We start from the raw sequence: 19,319 nt of genomic DNA, 5'->3' as shown, positions 1-19,319 counted from the left end.
TCTGCAAAGTTTTTTTCAAAAATAACTTTTTGCTTCTTTTTTCACGTTGACGGCAACAATGTTTATTGTAGGTGACGCGGCAAGTTGGAAAATGGTAAGTTAACTTCAAATTTTCCTTCAATCACGTCCCAGCCCATTTTCCTAAAGTTAAAATAAACTAAATACTATTTTCCACGTAAGGTAGTCAAAAAGTAGTGAAAATGGGTAGTCAATATTAGAGCTGTCAAAATGGGTTGGAACCTGCGAGCCAACTAGGGATGGCAACGGGGCGGGGCGGGTACGGGTATCATGATCCCATCCCCATCCCCATAATAAAAATTCATCCCCATCCCCATCCCCAAACCCAACGGGTATACAACTTTTGACCCATCCCCATCCCCACCGGGTAACGGGTATTTTCTTATACCCATACCCATACCCATTTTTTTATTGTTCCATATATCAATTAAATATTTTTTATAAAAAAAATTTAAAAATCACACCAATGGAATCATGATACTATCAAAATATTCAATATTAAAATAACATACTCTTTTTGATTTTCATGATGTCAAATATTAAGAAAAATATTATAATAGTATAAATCTCAAATTAAAGTATCAAATAACAACTAAATAAAATTCAAATAATTATATAAAAGCTAAAAAATTACACATTACTAAAATTTTATAATAACCAAAATATTTATTAATTTTACAAATGATTAGTGGTTTCATTTGCATTCGATCCACCTACACATAGAAAAAAAATGAAAAATTAGATATGATATAATAATTGAAATTGAAAATTTTAATTACTAGAATATAATGTACCTTCTTCATCAGATTCATTTTCACTCATGAGAACATCTTTTCCTTTTAATTTTTTAACACCTACAAACACCAAATGTAGAATATTAGATGAGAATTCACAAAAAATACTAACAAAAAATATTAATAAATTTGAGTAACTTACCTAGATGGTTTGAGTTCCATATCCAACTTCTTGTACACATCAAAGCCTCTATAGTAATATGATGAAGTCGACTACGGTGAGAAGTTAATATCTGACCACCAGTACTAAAAGCAGATTCAGAAGCTACAGTTGTTATTGGAATAGCTAAAACATCCCTTGCAATTGCTTGAAGGGTTGGAAACTTTAACCCATTTGTTTTCCACCATGATAGGATATCAAATTCTTGTGTAACCGGCAAATTATCTTCTTCCAAGTAATAATGCAACTCTGTTTTCATAACTGTAGTTCTAGATTTTTTCTTTTTTGCCATAAACTCTAAAAATTCATTCGCATCATTATCAACATCCTTTCCCAACTCCAATGATGTAGCTCTATAAGAAGAAATTTCATTCTTTTTTGATTGATATTCCAAAACCAAATCATAGCACATTTGACGAATCCTACTAAGTTTCATATCAAAATCATTACCATACAATTTATAAAAATAGTATTCTAACATGTCCATCTTGTACCTTGGATCTAAAACTGAAGCAATTGCCAATATATCATGAATAACACTCCAGTAACTTTCAAATTTCTTTAACATTTGTATTGCCATATTTTGAATGGTTATCTCAGGAGATTTAACCCAATCATTTATTGCAATCTTGATCTCACAAATCTTTGGGAAAAAGATGTTGGCAGTTGGGTATTTGGAGCCAGAAATGATTTATGTGATGTCATTAAATAATTTTAGCCTTCGACAAACATCCTTTGCAAATTCCCACTGCATATCAGTTGGCAAAGAAGTGTATTGAGCTTCACGTTGCTTTAACCTAAAAAACACATCCTTATAACATATGGCAATATCAAGCATCTTGTAAGTAGAATTCCATCTAGTTGGGCAATCCAAACTTAACTTTTTAGTGAAAGAAATTCGCAATTGTCTAGCTGTTTCCTCAAATTTTTCCATTCTTTTAGGAGTTGCTGTCCAATATGCTACACTTTCTCGAATTTTTTCCACCCCTTCTTTTAGGACGGCTAACCCTTCTTTCACAATCAAATTAAGGATATGTGCTGAACAACGCATATGAAGCAAAGACCCTTTCTTAATGAGTGTGTCCAACTTCAACTTATCCTTAATTTTTTCAATCATGCTATCATTTGTGCTGCAGTTGTCTAAAGTGATAGTAGACAATTTTGTATCAATATTCCAATCGAACAAACAATCAACTAATACATTGCAAAGTCGATCAGCTGTGTGAGGTGCGGGAACATAAATGAACCTATAAATTAAGCAATATTTTGTAAGACATATAATCTTTCTAGAGGTGCATAAAAAAAATTACTGGAAAATTTATAAATTAAAAAAGGTGTACCTCAAAATTATATTTTGCAATGTCCAATTGTCATCAATATAGTGAGCTGTGATAGACATATACCCTTTCTTTTGATTGCTTGCAGTCCACATATCCGATGTAATTGCTATTCTTCCTTTATTTGTATCTATCAACTTCATAACAACTTGTTTTTCATGTTCATAGATGCCGAGTATCTCTTTCTTTATCGTATTTCGTGAAGGAAGTTGAAATAATGGTTGAATTGTTGTCACGAATCTAATAAAACCAATATGGTCCACTATTGAATGTGGATATTCATGCAATATAATCATTGTTGCAAGTTCCCTCTTGGCATTTTCTTCATTATAAGCTCCACAAGCCAATTCCTTTTTGCCACTTGAAATCTTAGAAAAAAGTGTTTTTTGTCCCCCTTTTCCTTTTGCTAAAGCCTTCTTTTGAATACATATGTTTGTATGATGGTGCAAGTGCTTTGTTCCATTCTTTGTTTCTCCACCAAGCAGTTTCTTGCAATAGTTACATTTAGCTTTGTATTTTCCATCAACTTTTATCTTTTCAAAGTGTTCCCACACAACACTTTTCAATTTCCCTTTCTCAGGCTCTACTTGTGTTGTTGAATGTATTTCATCATGAACTTCTGAAGGTGTTTGCGTAGATGGATTCAATGGAGATTGACTGTCATTATTGGAACTTTGAAAGGGAGTTGGTTGTTGTGAACACTGTGGTGGACTTGGTACCTGCAAATCTTGATCTCCTGTGCTCATTTTCTCTAGAAACTAACATACGTAACAAAAAAAATCAAACAAAGTAAAAAGGTTAATTTCTTTTTTAACAAAATATAAAAGGAAAACCAATAATCAAGTTTAAAAATATTTCAAATATTTTTTATACTATTAAAAATTTATATTATACCACTTAAACGAAATAGCACAAATAACAAAATTAAATTAATAATAATTCAAATTTAAACATAGATTCTTCATCTTTTGATCTTGAATTAAATTAAGGATTTATGCAATTGAGCACTTAAAATTGAGAATTAAACATTATCATGAAACAAAAAATAAATAATAAATAAAATTATCATAAAGGAGTAAAGATAATTAAATGTGTGACCCAAATTTGAGAATATCCATTTGAACATAACATAACGGAAAAAAATGTATAATTAAGATTATGATAAAAGGAAAAGTACCTTGAAGATCTGCTTAAACCTTAAAGAACAAGCCAAACAATTAAAAGAGAGTAAAAAAGTGTATAACCAAAGTAACAAAAAGAAGAGCTACAAAATAAGAGTCAAACATTTTCATGAAAATAAATAAATAAATAAAGATAATCAAATGTGTAACCTAAAAATTATTTCATAGAATGAAATTGAGGAACACCTATTTGAACATAACCATGTACAGAGAGTAAAAATTATGTAATAAGAAGAAGAAAAATTACCTTCAAAATTAAATCTTGAAAAACAAACCAGACAATTGAGAGAGTAAACAAAGTGTATAACAAAAAACAAAGAGAATGAGATATGTTATATATATATATATATATATATATATATATTATATTATATTATATTATATTATATTATATTATATATTATATTACTATGTATATATATATATATTATATCTGTGGATATTTTATGTTTATATATATATAATTATTTATATATATTATATTATATTATATATTATATTATTATTATTATTATATATATTATATGTGTGGATATCTTATGTTTATATATATATATATATATATATATATATATATATATATATATATATTTTATAGATATATATTTATTTTAAGTATATATTATATTATATTAAATAATAATATAAATATAATAATATATATTATATTATTATGTATATATATTATATGTATATGTGTAGATATTTTATGCATATATATATATATATATATATATATATATATTTCTTTTAAATTTTTATAAATTTGTCATGTTATAAATTTGTTTATAAAAGATCTCACTAGTTAAATGATTAATTTGTTTTATACGTATATATTATATATATTATATTATATTATTATGTATATATATTATATGTATATTATATTATATTATATTATATTATATTATATTATATTACATGTATATGTGTAAATATATATATATATATATATATATATATATATATATATATTTATATATATAAAAGTATATTTTATTTATATATATATATACTATATTATATTATATTATATTATATTATATTATATTATATTTTATATGTAAATATATTATTTATTTATATATATTTTTTAGATTATTTAATAAATTATAAATAGTTTAGTAATTTAAGCGGGGACGGGTATTTGGGCGGGTATATATATATCCCCATCCCCATCCCCATCCCCAGTTGAAAATTTCGGGTATTACCCATACCCATACCCATACCCAGTCAAAGCGGGGATTCCCCGTCAAAACGAGGACGGGTTCGGGTGATACCCACGGGCACGGGTTTATTTGCCATCTCTAGAGCCAACCCAGTTCACCACGGGTTCGGACCGGGTTGGGTTGAAATTTTTTTACAAATTTTAATACGGGTTGATTTTTGACCCGATTCATTTAGAACTCGGCTCATTCGGGTTGAATCCGTGGTAAGTCGGGTTGGCTCACCAACCCGCAGATAAAAAGGTCACACAAGTGTTTTTATTTATTTTTTATTAAGTTGGGCTTTACATTTGGGTCATGTTAAGTTGTTTTTTTTTATCCAATACATAAATAATTTGTATTTTTTTATTTTGGTTTGTATTTGGATTGTATTAAAGTTTATTTAGATTTTAATTAAAATTACAATTTAGTTTTGACGGAAAAAAGATAAAAAAATATATATATTTTTTAATTAAGTGAACCCGTAAGTCAACTCATTTAACTCGTCAACCCGTGGTGGACCGGGCCAGATTCGAATTTTTTGGACTCGCTAAAAAGTAAACCGAGTTGAGTTGGTTTACTAAATCATCAACTAGGGATGGCAACGAGGCGGGGCGGGTACGGGTATCATGATCTCATCCCCATCCTCATAATAAAAATTCATCCCCATCCCCATCCCCATCCCCAAACCCAACGGGTATACAACTTTTGACCCATCCCCATCCCCACCGGGTAACGGGTATTTTCTTATACCCATACCCATACCCATTTTTTTATTGTTCCATATATCAATTAAATATTTTTTATAAAAAAAATTTAAAAATCACACCAACGGAATCATGATACTATCAAAATATTCAATATTAAAATAACATACTCTTTTTGATTTTCATGATGTCAAATATTAAGAAAAATATTATAATAGTATAAATCTCAAATTAAAGTATCAAATAACAACTAAATAAAATTCAAATAATTATATAAAAGCTAAAAAATTACACATTACTAAAATTTTATAATAACCAAAATATTTATTAATTTTACAAATGATCAGTGGTTTCATTTGCATTCGATCCACCTACACATAGAAAAAAATGAAAAATTAGATATGATATAATAATTGAAATTGAAAATTTTAATTACTAGAATATAATGTACCTTCTTCATCAGATTCATTTTCACTCATGAGAACATCTTTTCCTTTTAATTTTTTAACACCTACAAACACCAAATGTAGAATATTAGATGAGAATTCACAAAAAATACTAACAAAAAATATTAATAAATTTGAGTAACTTACCTAGATGGTTTGAGTTCCATATCCAACTTCTTGTACACATCAAAGCCTCTATAGTAATATGATGAAGTCGACTACGGTGAGAAGTTAATATCTGACCACCAGTACTAAAAGCAGATTCAGAAGCTACAGTTGTTATTGGAATAGCTAAAACATCCCTTGCAATTGCTTGAAGGGTTGGAAACTTTAACCCATTTGTTTTCCACCATGATAGGATATCAAATTCTTGTGTAACCGGCAAATTATCTTCTTCCAAGTAATAATCCAACTCTGTTTTCATAACTGTAGTTCTAGATTTTTTCTTTTTTGCCATAAACTCTAAAAATTCATTCGCATCATTATCAACATCCTTTCCCAACTCCAATGATGTAGCTCTATAAGAAGAAGTTTCATTCTTTTTTGATTGATATTCCAAAACCAAATCATAGCACATTTGACGAATCCTACTAAGTTTCAGATCAAAATCATTACCATACAATTTATAAAAATAATATTCTAACATGTCCATCTTGTACCTTGGATCTAAAACTGAAGCAATTGCCAATATGTTATATAACAAAAAACAAAGAGAATGAGAAATATGTTATATATATATATATATATATATATTATATTATATTATATTATATATTATATTACTATGTATATATATATTATATGTGTGGATATCTTATGTTTATATATATATATAATTATTTATATATATTATATTATATTATATATTATATTATTATTATTATGTATATATATTATATGTGTGGATATTTTATGTTTATATATATATATATATATATATATATATATATATATATTTATTTTTTATAGATATATATTTATTTTAAGTATATATTATATTATATTATATAATAATATAAATATAATAATATATATTATATTATTATGTATATATATTATATGTATATGTGTAGATATTTTATGCTTTTATATATATATATATATATATATATATATATATATATATTTCTTTTAAATTTTTATAAATTTGTAATGTTATAAATTTGTTTATAAAAGATCTCACTAGTTAAATGATTAATTTGTTTTATACGTATATATTATATATATTATATTATATTATTATGTATATATATTATATGTATATTATATTATATTATATTACATGTATATGTGTAAATATATATATATATATATATATATATATATATATATATAAAAGTATATTTTATTTATATGTATATATATTATATTATATTATATTATATCATATTATATTATATTTTATGTGTAAATATATTATTTATTTATATATATTTTTTAGATTATTTAATAAATTATAAATAGTTTAGTAATTTAAGCGGGGACGGGTATTTGGGCGGGTATATATATATCTCCATCCCCAGTTGAAAATTTCGGGTATTACCCATACCCATACCCATACCCAGTCAAAGCGGGGATTCCCCGTCAAAACGGGGACGGGTTCGGGTGATACCCACGGGCACGAGTTTATTTGCCATCTCTATCATCAACCCGTAGTGGATCAAGCCGGATCGGACCAAATTACCCGTTTTGACAGTCAGTATACCATTTTCCAAAATAAATCTACTAAAAATATATTTGAAACATATTTTTGTTTCAAATAGGCATTTTGGAGGTTCAAAATGAAACGGGGTGTTATCCCAAACCTTCCATTCTCTCACTAAAGTCTTCGTCGCTTCTTCTCATAGTGCACCGGTTGTTGTGACCAGGTTCAATGATTGTTAGGGTTAGACTTTCTGCCACTCACACGTTCCACACACTCACCGATCTCACTGGTCCACTTACTCCGGAGACTCACAGTCACCGCAGGTACGCTTTCACACTCAAACTGAAAGATTCAATTACATTTTTAATTACCTCCAGAAAAAGAGATGGGATATATATACCTACCCTTTTACAATCACGTTCTGTTTTTGTAACAGCTAGAACAAAAAAACCTGACTCTGGACCCTGTAAAAGAGTTATAACAGAGATCTTGAGATCCTTTTCTCACTCTTCAAATTCCAAAACTGAGTGTAATTGAAACTTTGAAGTGTATAAATTTCTTGTTTTGTGAGAACAACAAATTACTTTTCCGCTCAACGAATAATACGGGGTTTACGGACAAACAATTCGTCGGTGCGTCTACCTTCTTCCGTGAGTTTTTCGTTGCTACTGCATGGTGTACATGTGTTCTATACTGTGCAATTCCATCTGAGAATCTGGTATGTGGTTCTTTCTTTATGCTATTTTACCGGTTGCTAGCTAGTTGTTTATCAACCTTATTCGTCTACCTTCATTAATTTCCTACATAGCGTTCACGGTAGAGGTTTCTCAGACCGTTTAATCTTCCCTAATCAGTGCCAAAGATTCCCAGTCAAAACTGATTTCTGGTCCATTTTACAGTTTTTTCCTCCTCTCTCCTATCCTCGAACATAGTAGTTTTCATGTTTTCGTTCTTCTAACTGATATGAAAGGAATGCATTCTCACATGGGTAAGATTAACTCACTAGGGTACGCGCGTGTGTATATATATATATATATATAAACATGGGTAGATAGATATAGATATTATTCTCTGAATGACTTTAAAGATACTCCCCTTTTATTTTTTTCGTTTAAGATTAGTAACTTAATGAGTTACTAATGATTAGGGCAAGGAGTACTTAGAATTACACTTGGAGTAACTTGACCTCTCTGTGTAGTTTTTTAATTGCTTCAAAATGTATAACCTTGTTACCGGCTTGTGATATGTAAAGTATGTGTACCTCTAATGTCGTTCCTAACTAAGTAAACCATATATGATCAGTTATCATCCCTGCGTTCATCGTCAAGTTTGATTACTTTACTTTATGAACTCTTTTTGAAGAAAATGTAAATTAAAGTGGATATGAATTCTCTTTTTTCATACCTTTATCCATGAGTTGATATAGTAGACAGTAGATTCTGCATTCTCTGAGGCTGCCATTTCTTTTAATGCTTGTTTGTCTTGATCCTTTTGTAGCTTAATTAGGGTATGTGGTATTGTTGTTTCAAGGTGTGGAGATGGTGCTACTTGGGGAATTTAGGATCTTTATCCTTTGCCCATCATCTCAACATTGTTGTGTTCTCAAAGAATATGAAAAGCTACTTTCATCACTGATCAGGATTTAGTTTTTGAAGTCATTGTTATCTTCCTTTTATGAGTACTTTCTTTTTGTTTCCTTGTACTATATATGATAAAGTTGCATTTTAATGTGTAAAGTATTATATTTCACATATAGTTTTATCATATAATTTTTATTACTTTGTTGTCCTGTATGTCTATGCACTATTTTATCAAGAGCTCAATCTACTTAGTTACTTAAGTTGAAAAGCTGAAAAATGATTGTTTAACAATTGTATTATATTATAATCTTTTCAGCCTTATTATATCAAGATTTTTGTTTTAAAGAAGCAAAAAGTGGAAGTACCTACAGTGATGCCTGATCTTCCATTCCAAGTTGGGGATTTGGCTGAGTCAAAGTCCTTTCAAAGTGGTTTTCGTGGTGCATGGTTTCGTTGCAAGGTATGAAAATTTTTCCTTCTCTATTTTTTGTGGTGTCAATGTGACAAGCATAGGAACTAAAATAAGAAAGAGACTCTAAGATTGGAATTGGCTTCTTATTAGACAATTTTATCAAATGTGCATTTTACTAAAAACACAACCAAGGTTCTGTGAAATTTGTGGTTCTTTGAATCATTATTTTTAGTATTCAATGAGTTTTTGGCATGTCCAAAATTTAGCTGTCTTGAAATTGGCAGCTCTAAAATTTTTTCTGTGTTTTTGATATCCAACATTTAGCCAATGGACTATGATACTTTGACAATTTTTTTTTTTTTACAAAGTTTGACAGTTTACTTTTTAACACACACCAAACCTTTTTCTTCTCTTTCCAATTCACATCAAACCTTTCTTTCATCCATTGAGCTGCCATGTGTACATAGTCAAAAGTTTGTCAATCAAACTTTGTTAAAACATAATTTTCCTTAACCAATATGCTAATTTGGCCTTGACAATATGTTACTTTTGAATTAATGGTGTTAGCATGCTAATTTTGAGAGTATCACATACTAACATACCTGCAAATATCTGACTAGGATGATTACATGTCAACATCATTAATTTAAGAGTAATAAGGTTACTCTTAAGACCGCATTATTAAATGTTGGGTTTCAAGAAAATTGAGGTTTTTGTGGAGGTACCAATTTTAATATAGACCAATTTGGAGGTATCAAACACTTATTTAACTCGTACTTTTAAACAACAATATTGTGGTAATGTATTATGTTATTCTCATGGCGGCTGGTTTTGCTGTTTTGGTTATGACAGTGATAGAAACATATATGTCTTGAAAAATACTATACAATGTCTGTGCGGATAAACTTCTCTATAGATGCTTATAACAAATAAAAGTTAAAAGAAAAATAAATAAGTTTTTCCAGAACTAAAATTAGTACATATGTATGTTAATTTATAGAAACTTTCTCTTACTAGCTTATCCAAAGCTGATCTTAACTTATTTATAAGCTAATTTTAGCTTGTAGAAAAAATCAATTTATTTTTCTGTGATATTTTCTTCAGCTATAGGTGCTTTTGGAGCGGTTTATTCCTAACACGACACTCTGACTGTTCAAACTTAAGAGACTATTCCCTTTCATTAAATGTTCTTTAGACATGGTTACTCCAAGTTTTCTCACATCTTTTTCAAACACTAACTTATGATTTGAATGAGACCCCTTTGGTTAAACACTTCTAACAAATTTGGTGATACCAATTGTTAAATACCAACTTAGAATCAATGAAACAGGGATTACTGGAATGACTGTATATTATTATTATTATGAAGTACGAAAATTGTTAAAGGAAAAACATTGACTCTCACGAGTGCCCAAGACACCTCAGCCCAAATCCTTTCCAAAACCCCTTCCCCTATACAGCTCTCCCCCTCTCTTTATTCCCTCACCTTCCCTCTAACAGATCCTCTATTCTCTGTCATTCCGCCAGCTCAGCTAAACCGTTAGCACCCTCACCTCACATGTTCATGCTTGTGGACCCCCAAATGATGGGTTTCCACTTTCTTCTTTCATACACTTTAGTAATTTGTTCCCTGGTCTCTCCTTCTCTTGGGCCTGGTTTCTATCAGACAATGTCTGCTATGAACAACAGTTTTGGTTTTCTGAGGTAACCTGTCTGTTTTGTATTCAATTCAATTGGAAAAAATTTAGCTGATCAAGTAACCGAATTGTATATTATTGTTGTTACTTGGCTCTCCAATTTGACTTTTTTTACCTCTTGTGCTTAGTGCATTAGCTCATTAAAGAAATTAAATTCATTAATCTATACTAATATAAATTATTAAAAAACTTAGTTTCTGTTAGCATTAAAATACTTGTATATCCTCCCTTTAAATATGTATAGGTTTTGCCTTAGTTGAATACTAATTAGAATAACTATTAACGCAAGTCTGCAACTTTTTTTATCTGATTAATGCTGGATTATTTGAGGTGAAATTTTGTTTTCATGATTTCTATTGAAACCCCTTCCCATTCCATTGTCCTTTTATTAAAAAAAACTCGTGTTTCTGAGAATAATTTCATGCAGGCTTCTTTGCCCATCTGGTAAATCTGCCTGTATATGCATTGGTTGGTCACATATCTGTACTGTTGCTACTGTTTAGTAAAGGACTAGAATGCTCAACCAGTGTCTATCATTTTATTGAGTATTAAATTTTTCTATCTGGTATTATTTTGGCCTGAAATTATTTTATGATTCTTTCAGATTAGAGATATCCGCACGAAAAATGCTGTCATATCCCATCTATTGGAGTATTTTGACTACACTGACCAAAGTATGTTCTTGCTCTGTTTTAAAATTTCAACTAGAAATCCATTAGCTTATTTATTGAACGAAGTAGAATGAATGTTCTAATGCAATTTGGTTTGGTTTTAACATTTCATTTTCTTGATTAAGTGTAATATAGTTGGGTGGGTTAAATGCAATATTTTACATTCCTTCTTTGATGTGAAAGTGCCAAGTTGAAGTTTATATGAACTGTCACAAGTTTGACAACTAGAGAGAAGGGCTAGGGTAGTCCAAGCTGCTTTGATGGTGAAATCCCTTTGCTACCAGTCAATGTTTTCTTTGATACTGCCATCTGGATTTTCTTTGGTTGACTCATTTACATTCTATTGTATATAGGCTTGAAGAGGAACCAAGGAACTTGTATTGTAGCGCTTAAATGTGATGAAAAATCCATGAGTTAATGCTCAGCCAGTGTATTTGTATATATATAAAGGGATGAGTACAAATATGTTTGAAAGTGGAAGGTTACAACCGATGTTCCTTAACCTAAAGCTAGGTTCTCCCAAAAACAACTTTATGTAAGCTTTATGTAACAGCTTTATGTAAACTGTAACGAACATAATTTTAATACTCACACTCAAGCTAGAGCTTATAAATGGTATGCACTAAGCTTGAAATGAATAAACTGAATCCTAGGCCCTCTCATGGCAAGGATTAGTCAAGCTGTAAAGTATTGTAGTGATCATAATCTTAATACTCACACTCAAGATGGAGCATATAAATTGTATCCATCAAGCTTGAAATGTATAAACTGAATTCTAGGGCCTTCTCAAGGAGTTAGAGAGAATGTTTGCAAGGTGGTCGTTATAGCTAATAAAATCTAGTACATAGTTCCTTTGAAAGTAACTCTCTTGGATTCTTTCATGAAACACAAGATTAGATGCAATATTGCATGATTGTCACAATACAAGTTCATTTGCTCAACTTCACAAAAATTCAATTCTTGAAGGAGTTTAGTCCATACAAGTTCACAAGTGGACAAATCCATAAATCTATATTTAGCTTCCATATCGGATCAGGCAATAACACTATGTTTCTTGCCTTCCGAGAGATAATATTTCCTCCAATGTATCTTGTGAGGGATCCAAGATTGTTAAAATCGAGTAAAATCAAGATTATGGTTAGGATTGTGAAAAGTTTACAAAATTGTAAATCGTGGGATCGTAACACGAATTGTAGATTTTACTTCCTACAAAAACATGATATAAATATGAAAATGACAAATTATTAAAATAAAATCATTCAAATTAAAGCAAAAAACCAAAGGGATCTTCATTAGCTCTATTTCCTTCTTGAAGCAAATCATTAAGAACGTTCGCCTCCTCTTTAGGTGGAATAGCATGAACATCATCTTTTTCCCCACCACCTTGGGCTTAACCTTCAACCAAGTGTTCATCATCTGTATATGAATTAGGAGATCATTTAAACTTTTGAACTATATTTTCAAAGTCTCTTCCTTCAACATATCTCATAATCCACTCATCATCGGACGAAATATCATCAAGTTCAAAATCCTCAAATAGAAACATGACTATTGCTTTCCAATTAGCTGTTTTTGCATTAATTGCTATTTCATTTATTTTATTGATTAGTGTACCTGTCGTATTTGCTTCTCCTGAAGGTTGGTCAAATAACAAAAATTTTCTATTTTTCAGTACATCATTATGGATTGGATTAGTGTTTCTAGTGGGTATTGTTAATTCTCTCATTTCTTGAAGTTCTTTTTATTCTAGATTAAAAATGAAATGACCCCTCCCTCAGAATTCTTTCGGATTGTCAGCCATTCTTCTACCCTCCTCTTTCTCAGCCAATTTAGAATTAACCATGACACAAACAACATCATTCATAGTTTCTTGTTTCAAACAATTTCTTCTCTTTGTGTGGTTCTAATAAATATAAATACAAACATATAAACAATTACTAATTCAGTATAATTGTAATTTCATAATTTCTATGTTCTTACAATCTCAAATGCACTCTCGATCCATTACCTCATAGATGAAACACATGATTGATTTATCATTAGAATCTACAATTTTAAACACTTACATTATAAGAAAAACACCTTTCAAACATATGACAATACTCAAAATTCTCTATTCAAAACCACCATTTTAACTAAATTTCCATCCGTTGTACTTGCAAAATGAGTATTCTTTCATTCATCACTAGTAAACATTTTAATCAAACAGACCCAGCATCTTACCAATTTTATTATTTTTTGAAATAGCATATGCATCAACATATTTTAGAAAAAGAATTCCCTTTGGAACTCTTAACTAAGAAGTTCAATATAGTCCTTCTCCTATTGTCAATCCACCCATTAATCATTATTGTTATTGTGCAGTCTATCTTTCCATGCAGTCCTATGAACCTCCAAAGCATTTTTTGTTATCTTAACTTCTTCCTTCAAGCACTTTACTCTAATCTCATGGCATGAAGGTGGGTTAAATCTTGGGCCATAATTTGAAATTGAATCAATCATTTTCCTAAATGCTTTGTGGTGAGAATAAAAAAATAGGGTTTGAGATTAATCTCCCCTGTGTGTAAACCACACACAGGGTAATTTATTTATAGTAGAGGTACAATTAAAAAGATTAATTGAAAAAATAGAGTAAATAGAAGATATTGTTTGATATTGTGATTAACAATATCTTAATAATATCAAACAATATCTAAACAATATCTAACACTCCCTTTCAAGCTGGAGCACACAAATCGTATGTGCCAAGCTTATTACAAATATGATCGATTATAGGCCCTCGTAAAGACTTAGTAAAAATATCTGCTAACTGATCACTTGAGTTAACAAACTCAGTTTTGATGTCTTCAGCATGATCTTTTTTCGAATGAAATGACAATCAACCTCAATGTGTTTGGTCCTCTTATGAAAGACAAGATTAAAGCTAATATGAAGAGCAACCTGATTGTCACACACAAGTGTCATTTGAGTAACATCTCCAAATTTTAACTTTCTAAGCAATTGCTTGAGCCAAACAAGTTCACAAGCAGCTGAGGCCATAGTTCTATATTTTGCTTCTGCACTAGATCTTGCTACAACACTCTGTTTCTTACTTTTTCACGAGATCAAGTTACCACCAATGGAGACACTATACCCATATGTAGATCTTCTATTAGGAGATTCTGCCTAATCGACATCTGAACAACAAACAACTCTTGTATGGTTAGAACCATATAACAATCCTTTTCTAGGAGATCTTTTAATATACTTCAAGATACGAATGACTACATTCCAATGATCTTCACATGGGAAATTAAGAATTTGGCTTACCACATTGACTACACAGGAAATGGCAGCACGAGTAACAATAAGATAATTCAATTTCCCAACCAATCTTCTATACTACTCAGGATCAGATATAGGCTTCCCCTTATTTGGTAGAAGTTTAGTATTGGGATCCATGAGCGTATCAACAGACTTTGAACTCACCAACCTAGTTTCCTCCAGAATATCCATGGCATACTTCCTCTAAGATATAACAATACCATTATTGGACTGTGCCACCTCAATACCCAAAAAATTATTGAGTTTGCCAAGATCTTTGGTCTGAAAATGGTGACAGAGATGTTGTTTCAACTAAGAGATGCCATGGTTGTTACTCCCTGTAAGAATGATGTCATCAACATATACTATCAAGTAAACACATCCAACACTCGAGTGTTAATAAAAGATAGAATGATCTGCTTCACACCGAGTCATACCAAATTGTTGAACAACATTGCTAAACTTTTCAAACCAAGCCCTAGGAGATTGTTTTAGGCCATATAGGGATTTACAAAGATGACATATCATCCCAGAAGACTCTCCCTGAGCAACAAACCCAAGAGGTTGCTCCATATAGATTTCTTCTTGCAAATCACCATTGAGCAGTGTTATTGATATCGAATATCGGAAAATATCGGCAACCCAAAAAACCTTTATAAAGTTATATCGGAATCTATAACGGGTTATGGCGGAAATATTGGGGTAAAAAAAAATATAATAACACCACATAACTTTTAATGAAAAAGTAAAGATATTATGTCTATAAACTTCTCATTTCATAACTTTTCTCCAATAATTGCAAATTTGCATTTAAATTTGATTCATTTATCGGAAATATTTCCAACAAATGTCACTTATGTGAAATGTTCTAGAAGTATCATGATCATCTGCCATTGCTGGAAAATAGGTATATTATTTGTAAAATAGTTATAGTGAAAGTAGAGAAATAGAAAAAAAAATGAAAAAAAATATTGGCAGTGGCCACCGCCGGTGGTGGCGGCCGGTGGTGGGAACTGACGGCGGCTGACGGTGACAGCAGCTGGGGGTGGTGGCTGCATGGGAAGGAAAAATGTGTTTTGGACTTTTGGGTCAAAGAAAAGTAAGGAAATTTTAGGGTAAATAAATTTTACTGCTATGTGGCTGCAGTAAGTAAGTGAAATAATAAAATAGGGTAAAAATGAGAGTAAATTGTAAGAAATCAGAAGAGGTTTGTATTTTAATGGGTCAGGCCCAATTTATTAAACACCAGAAGAAGGATAAGTTAGGGTTTCAACTTATCTTCTTCCTCCTCCCACATTGTTGCCGCCGTCATTCTTCTGCCACCATTGTTCACCATTGTTCACCATTCTTCCTTTTTGTTCGGTAATGGTTTTTGCTTTTGGGACCGAATTTTTCGCCACAACCGTTGCGCCACCGCCACCCGCCATGCCAAAAGCGGCCGCCATGGGCCGCCATGAAAAAACCGATTCGCCTCCGCCTTGTTGTGACGGAAGGTTGGGAAATCGTTACCGGTTTCCGCCATGGCGCCGCTATGGCCGAAATTTAATAACACTGTCATTGAGGAAAGCATTTTTAACATCCAATTGATAAAGAGGCCATTGTTGAAGAGCAGTCATGGTGATAAATAAACGAACAGAAGCCATCTTTGCCACGGGAAAAAAAGGTAATCTCCATAATCCAATCCAAAAATTTGAGTATAACCTTTGGCCACAAGACGAGCTTTGAGGCGATCATTAGTACCATCAGGTCCAACTTTGGTAGCAAACACCCACCTGCAACCAACAATAGATTTCCCAGATGGTAACATGACTAGTTCCCAAGTTCCACTATTATGAAGAGCACTTAGTTCATCTGTCATGGCCTGACGTCGACCAAGATGGGTTAAAGCTTCACGGACAATTTTTGGAATGGTCACAGAAGAAAGAGAGGAAAGACATGTGTAAAAAGGTAACGACAATCGATGATAACTCAAAGCAAGATAATGGGGAGAGGGATTACGGGTAGAACGCATACCTTTTCGGAGGGCAATGGGAAGGTAAGACTCAGTTGTCAGAGCCGGAGGAGACATAATAGTTGGCACTTTAGTGGAGTCACATGGTGGTGGTTGTGATCGGTTTCGCCACTATAAACCTGAAGGGGTGGTGGAGAAGAAGTTGACTGTGAAGCAAGAATCGATGGTGGAGGAGACACAGTAAGAGGGTCACAAAAATAGGAACATGAAAGGTACTAGGAGTGTTGACAGGATTGGATGGAGACAAAGGTGAAGATTGACTCTTAAAATAAACGGAGAACTCATCAAAGGTGACATCTACAGACACAAAATAACAGTTAAGAAAAGGAGAAAAACATTTGTATCCTTTTTGTGATCTTGTAAACCCTAAGAAAACACACTTATGTGATCTAGGAGAAAGCTTGTCAAGACCAAGGCTGAAATTATTAATAAAACATGTAGACCCGAAAACTCTTAGAGGTAAGGGATGAAGAGTTCATGAGAGAATAAAATGGAATGAGGTATGTTATTCTTTAAAACTGAAGAAGGCATGCGATTAATGAGATAACAGGCAGTAAGAATAATATCATCTAAAAAATGTTCAGGAACCTTTATGAATTAAAAGAGTGCGAGTTGTTTCAATAAGATGTCTATTTCTACGTTCAACTACACCATTTTGTTGAGGGGTGTAAGCACAAGAAGTTTGATGCAGAATACCGTGAAAAGCCATAAATTGTTTAAAAGAATGAAAAAGATATTCACGGCCATTATCACTACGCAAAACTCTAATAGAAACACCTTACTAAGTTTTAATTTCGTTAAAAAAAGATTGAAAGGTATGAAATAATTCCGAATGATTTTTCATTAAAAATAACCAAGTACATCTGGAATAATCATCAATGGAAGTAACAAAGTTTTGAAAACCTAAAATAGACTTAACGCGGCTAAGACCTCAAATGTCAAAGTGAACCAATACAAAAGGGGACGAAACATCACGTGTGACATTATGAGGAAAGGAAGTACGACTATGCTTGCCTAATTGACACAACTCACACACCAAACAAGACAACTTGGACAAGGCAGGGACAAGCTGCTGTAACTTGGCAAGGCTTGGATGACCTAACTGAGCATGAAGAAGAGAGGGAGACTCCATAACTGCACCAACGTATGTAGAGGGACGAAGATGATAAAGACCATGAGACTCACATCCTGTGCCAATCACCTGTTTCGAACTTCGGTCCTGTAAACGTACATAATTGTTGGTAAAAGAAACAACACAATCAAGAGAACGAGTTAGACGACTGATGGACAACAAGTTAAAAGGAGACTCAGGGACATAAAGAACATTATCAATCGTTAAATAAGGGAAAAGTTTAACCGTGCCAACACCATGAGATGAGACTCTAGAACCATCAGCTAGTGTAACAGAAGGTAAAGGATTAGGAGAGGATAAAGAAGAGAACAAAGATTTGTTACTAGTAATATGATCAGTGGCTCTTGAATAAAAAACCCAAGGACTAGGAGAAAAAGATCAAGTCAGACCAACAGATGCAATGGAACTAGAAGACTCTTGATCCTTATACTATTTGAGAAATTTGTTGAACATAGCAGGTGTATCGATGAAATAGAAGGAGGAACCCCAGTAGACAAAGGTGGGGAGAGATTGGTTTGAACAACTGCTGCAGATCGAGGAGGACGACCATGTAATGCATAACACTTGTTAATCTTGTGACTGAGCATGCCATAATGTTCACACTTAGGATGCCCTTTTCCCTGTTTGTGAGGGCGAGTCCGGTCATCACGGTGAGATGCCAATGCAGAAAAATCATCAACAGAAGCAAGTGTATCAGTGTTGGGTTGTTTCGGTACACGCAAAATATTAGAGCAGGTCGAAGTCAAGGTAGGGACAACCAAGGAACCCAAAATTTGATCACTAATATGTGAATATTTATCAACAAGTTCGTGTAATGTTCCGAGCATGAAGAACTTTGAGCGTTGCTCGATCTCCATGGCAGGGACAGGGAAGGAGGCATTAACTCATTAATCTCATGAAAAAGAGCATGAATTTTGTCAATATAATCAATCATAGATGCTTGATGTTTAGAGGAAATAAGATCTGCAAATTTAGAACAGACACCATAGAGACGTTGAGTATCATTGGTGTATAATAACT

The 19,319-nt window shown here is 31.9% G+C and overlaps 1 protein-coding gene and 1 long non-coding RNA gene across 3 annotated transcripts in view; both read left to right on the top strand.

Annotated features, from left to right (window-relative positions):
• Positions 1 to 7,628: 7,628 nt before the first annotated feature.
• Positions 7,629 to 19,319, top strand: part of LOC114173350 — a 28,980-nt gene continuing 17,289 nt past the window's right edge. Inside the window, exons 1-4 of one of the 2 annotated variants that reach the window (XM_028057675.1) lie at positions 7,629 to 7,816; positions 7,930 to 8,211; positions 9,390 to 9,533; positions 11,787 to 11,856. In XM_028057675.1, coding sequence (XP_027913476.1) covers positions 9,447 to 9,533; positions 11,787 to 11,856 — 157 coding nt within the window. In that variant the 5' untranslated portion in view covers positions 7,629 to 7,816; positions 7,930 to 8,211; positions 9,390 to 9,446. The remainder of the gene's footprint in view (positions 7,817 to 7,929; positions 8,212 to 9,389; positions 9,534 to 11,786; positions 11,857 to 19,319) is intronic. The other variant, XM_028057676.1, reaches the window with a different exon arrangement.
• LOC114173351 lies at positions 11,863 to 12,487 on the top strand. The gene is made up of 2 exons (XR_003602495.1): positions 11,863 to 12,116; positions 12,207 to 12,487. It is a non-coding gene; the product is annotated as an uncharacterized LOC114173351 (long non-coding RNA).

The sequence above is a fragment of the Vigna unguiculata genome, chromosome 2, assembly GCF_004118075.2.
Source record: "Vigna unguiculata cultivar IT97K-499-35 chromosome 2, ASM411807v1, whole genome shotgun sequence".
NCBI classification, from domain to species: Eukaryota; Viridiplantae; Streptophyta; class Magnoliopsida; order Fabales; family Fabaceae; genus Vigna; species Vigna unguiculata.
The sequence above is the reverse complement of the archived record's forward strand: the minus strand, read 5'-3'. Positions and strand labels throughout refer to the sequence as shown.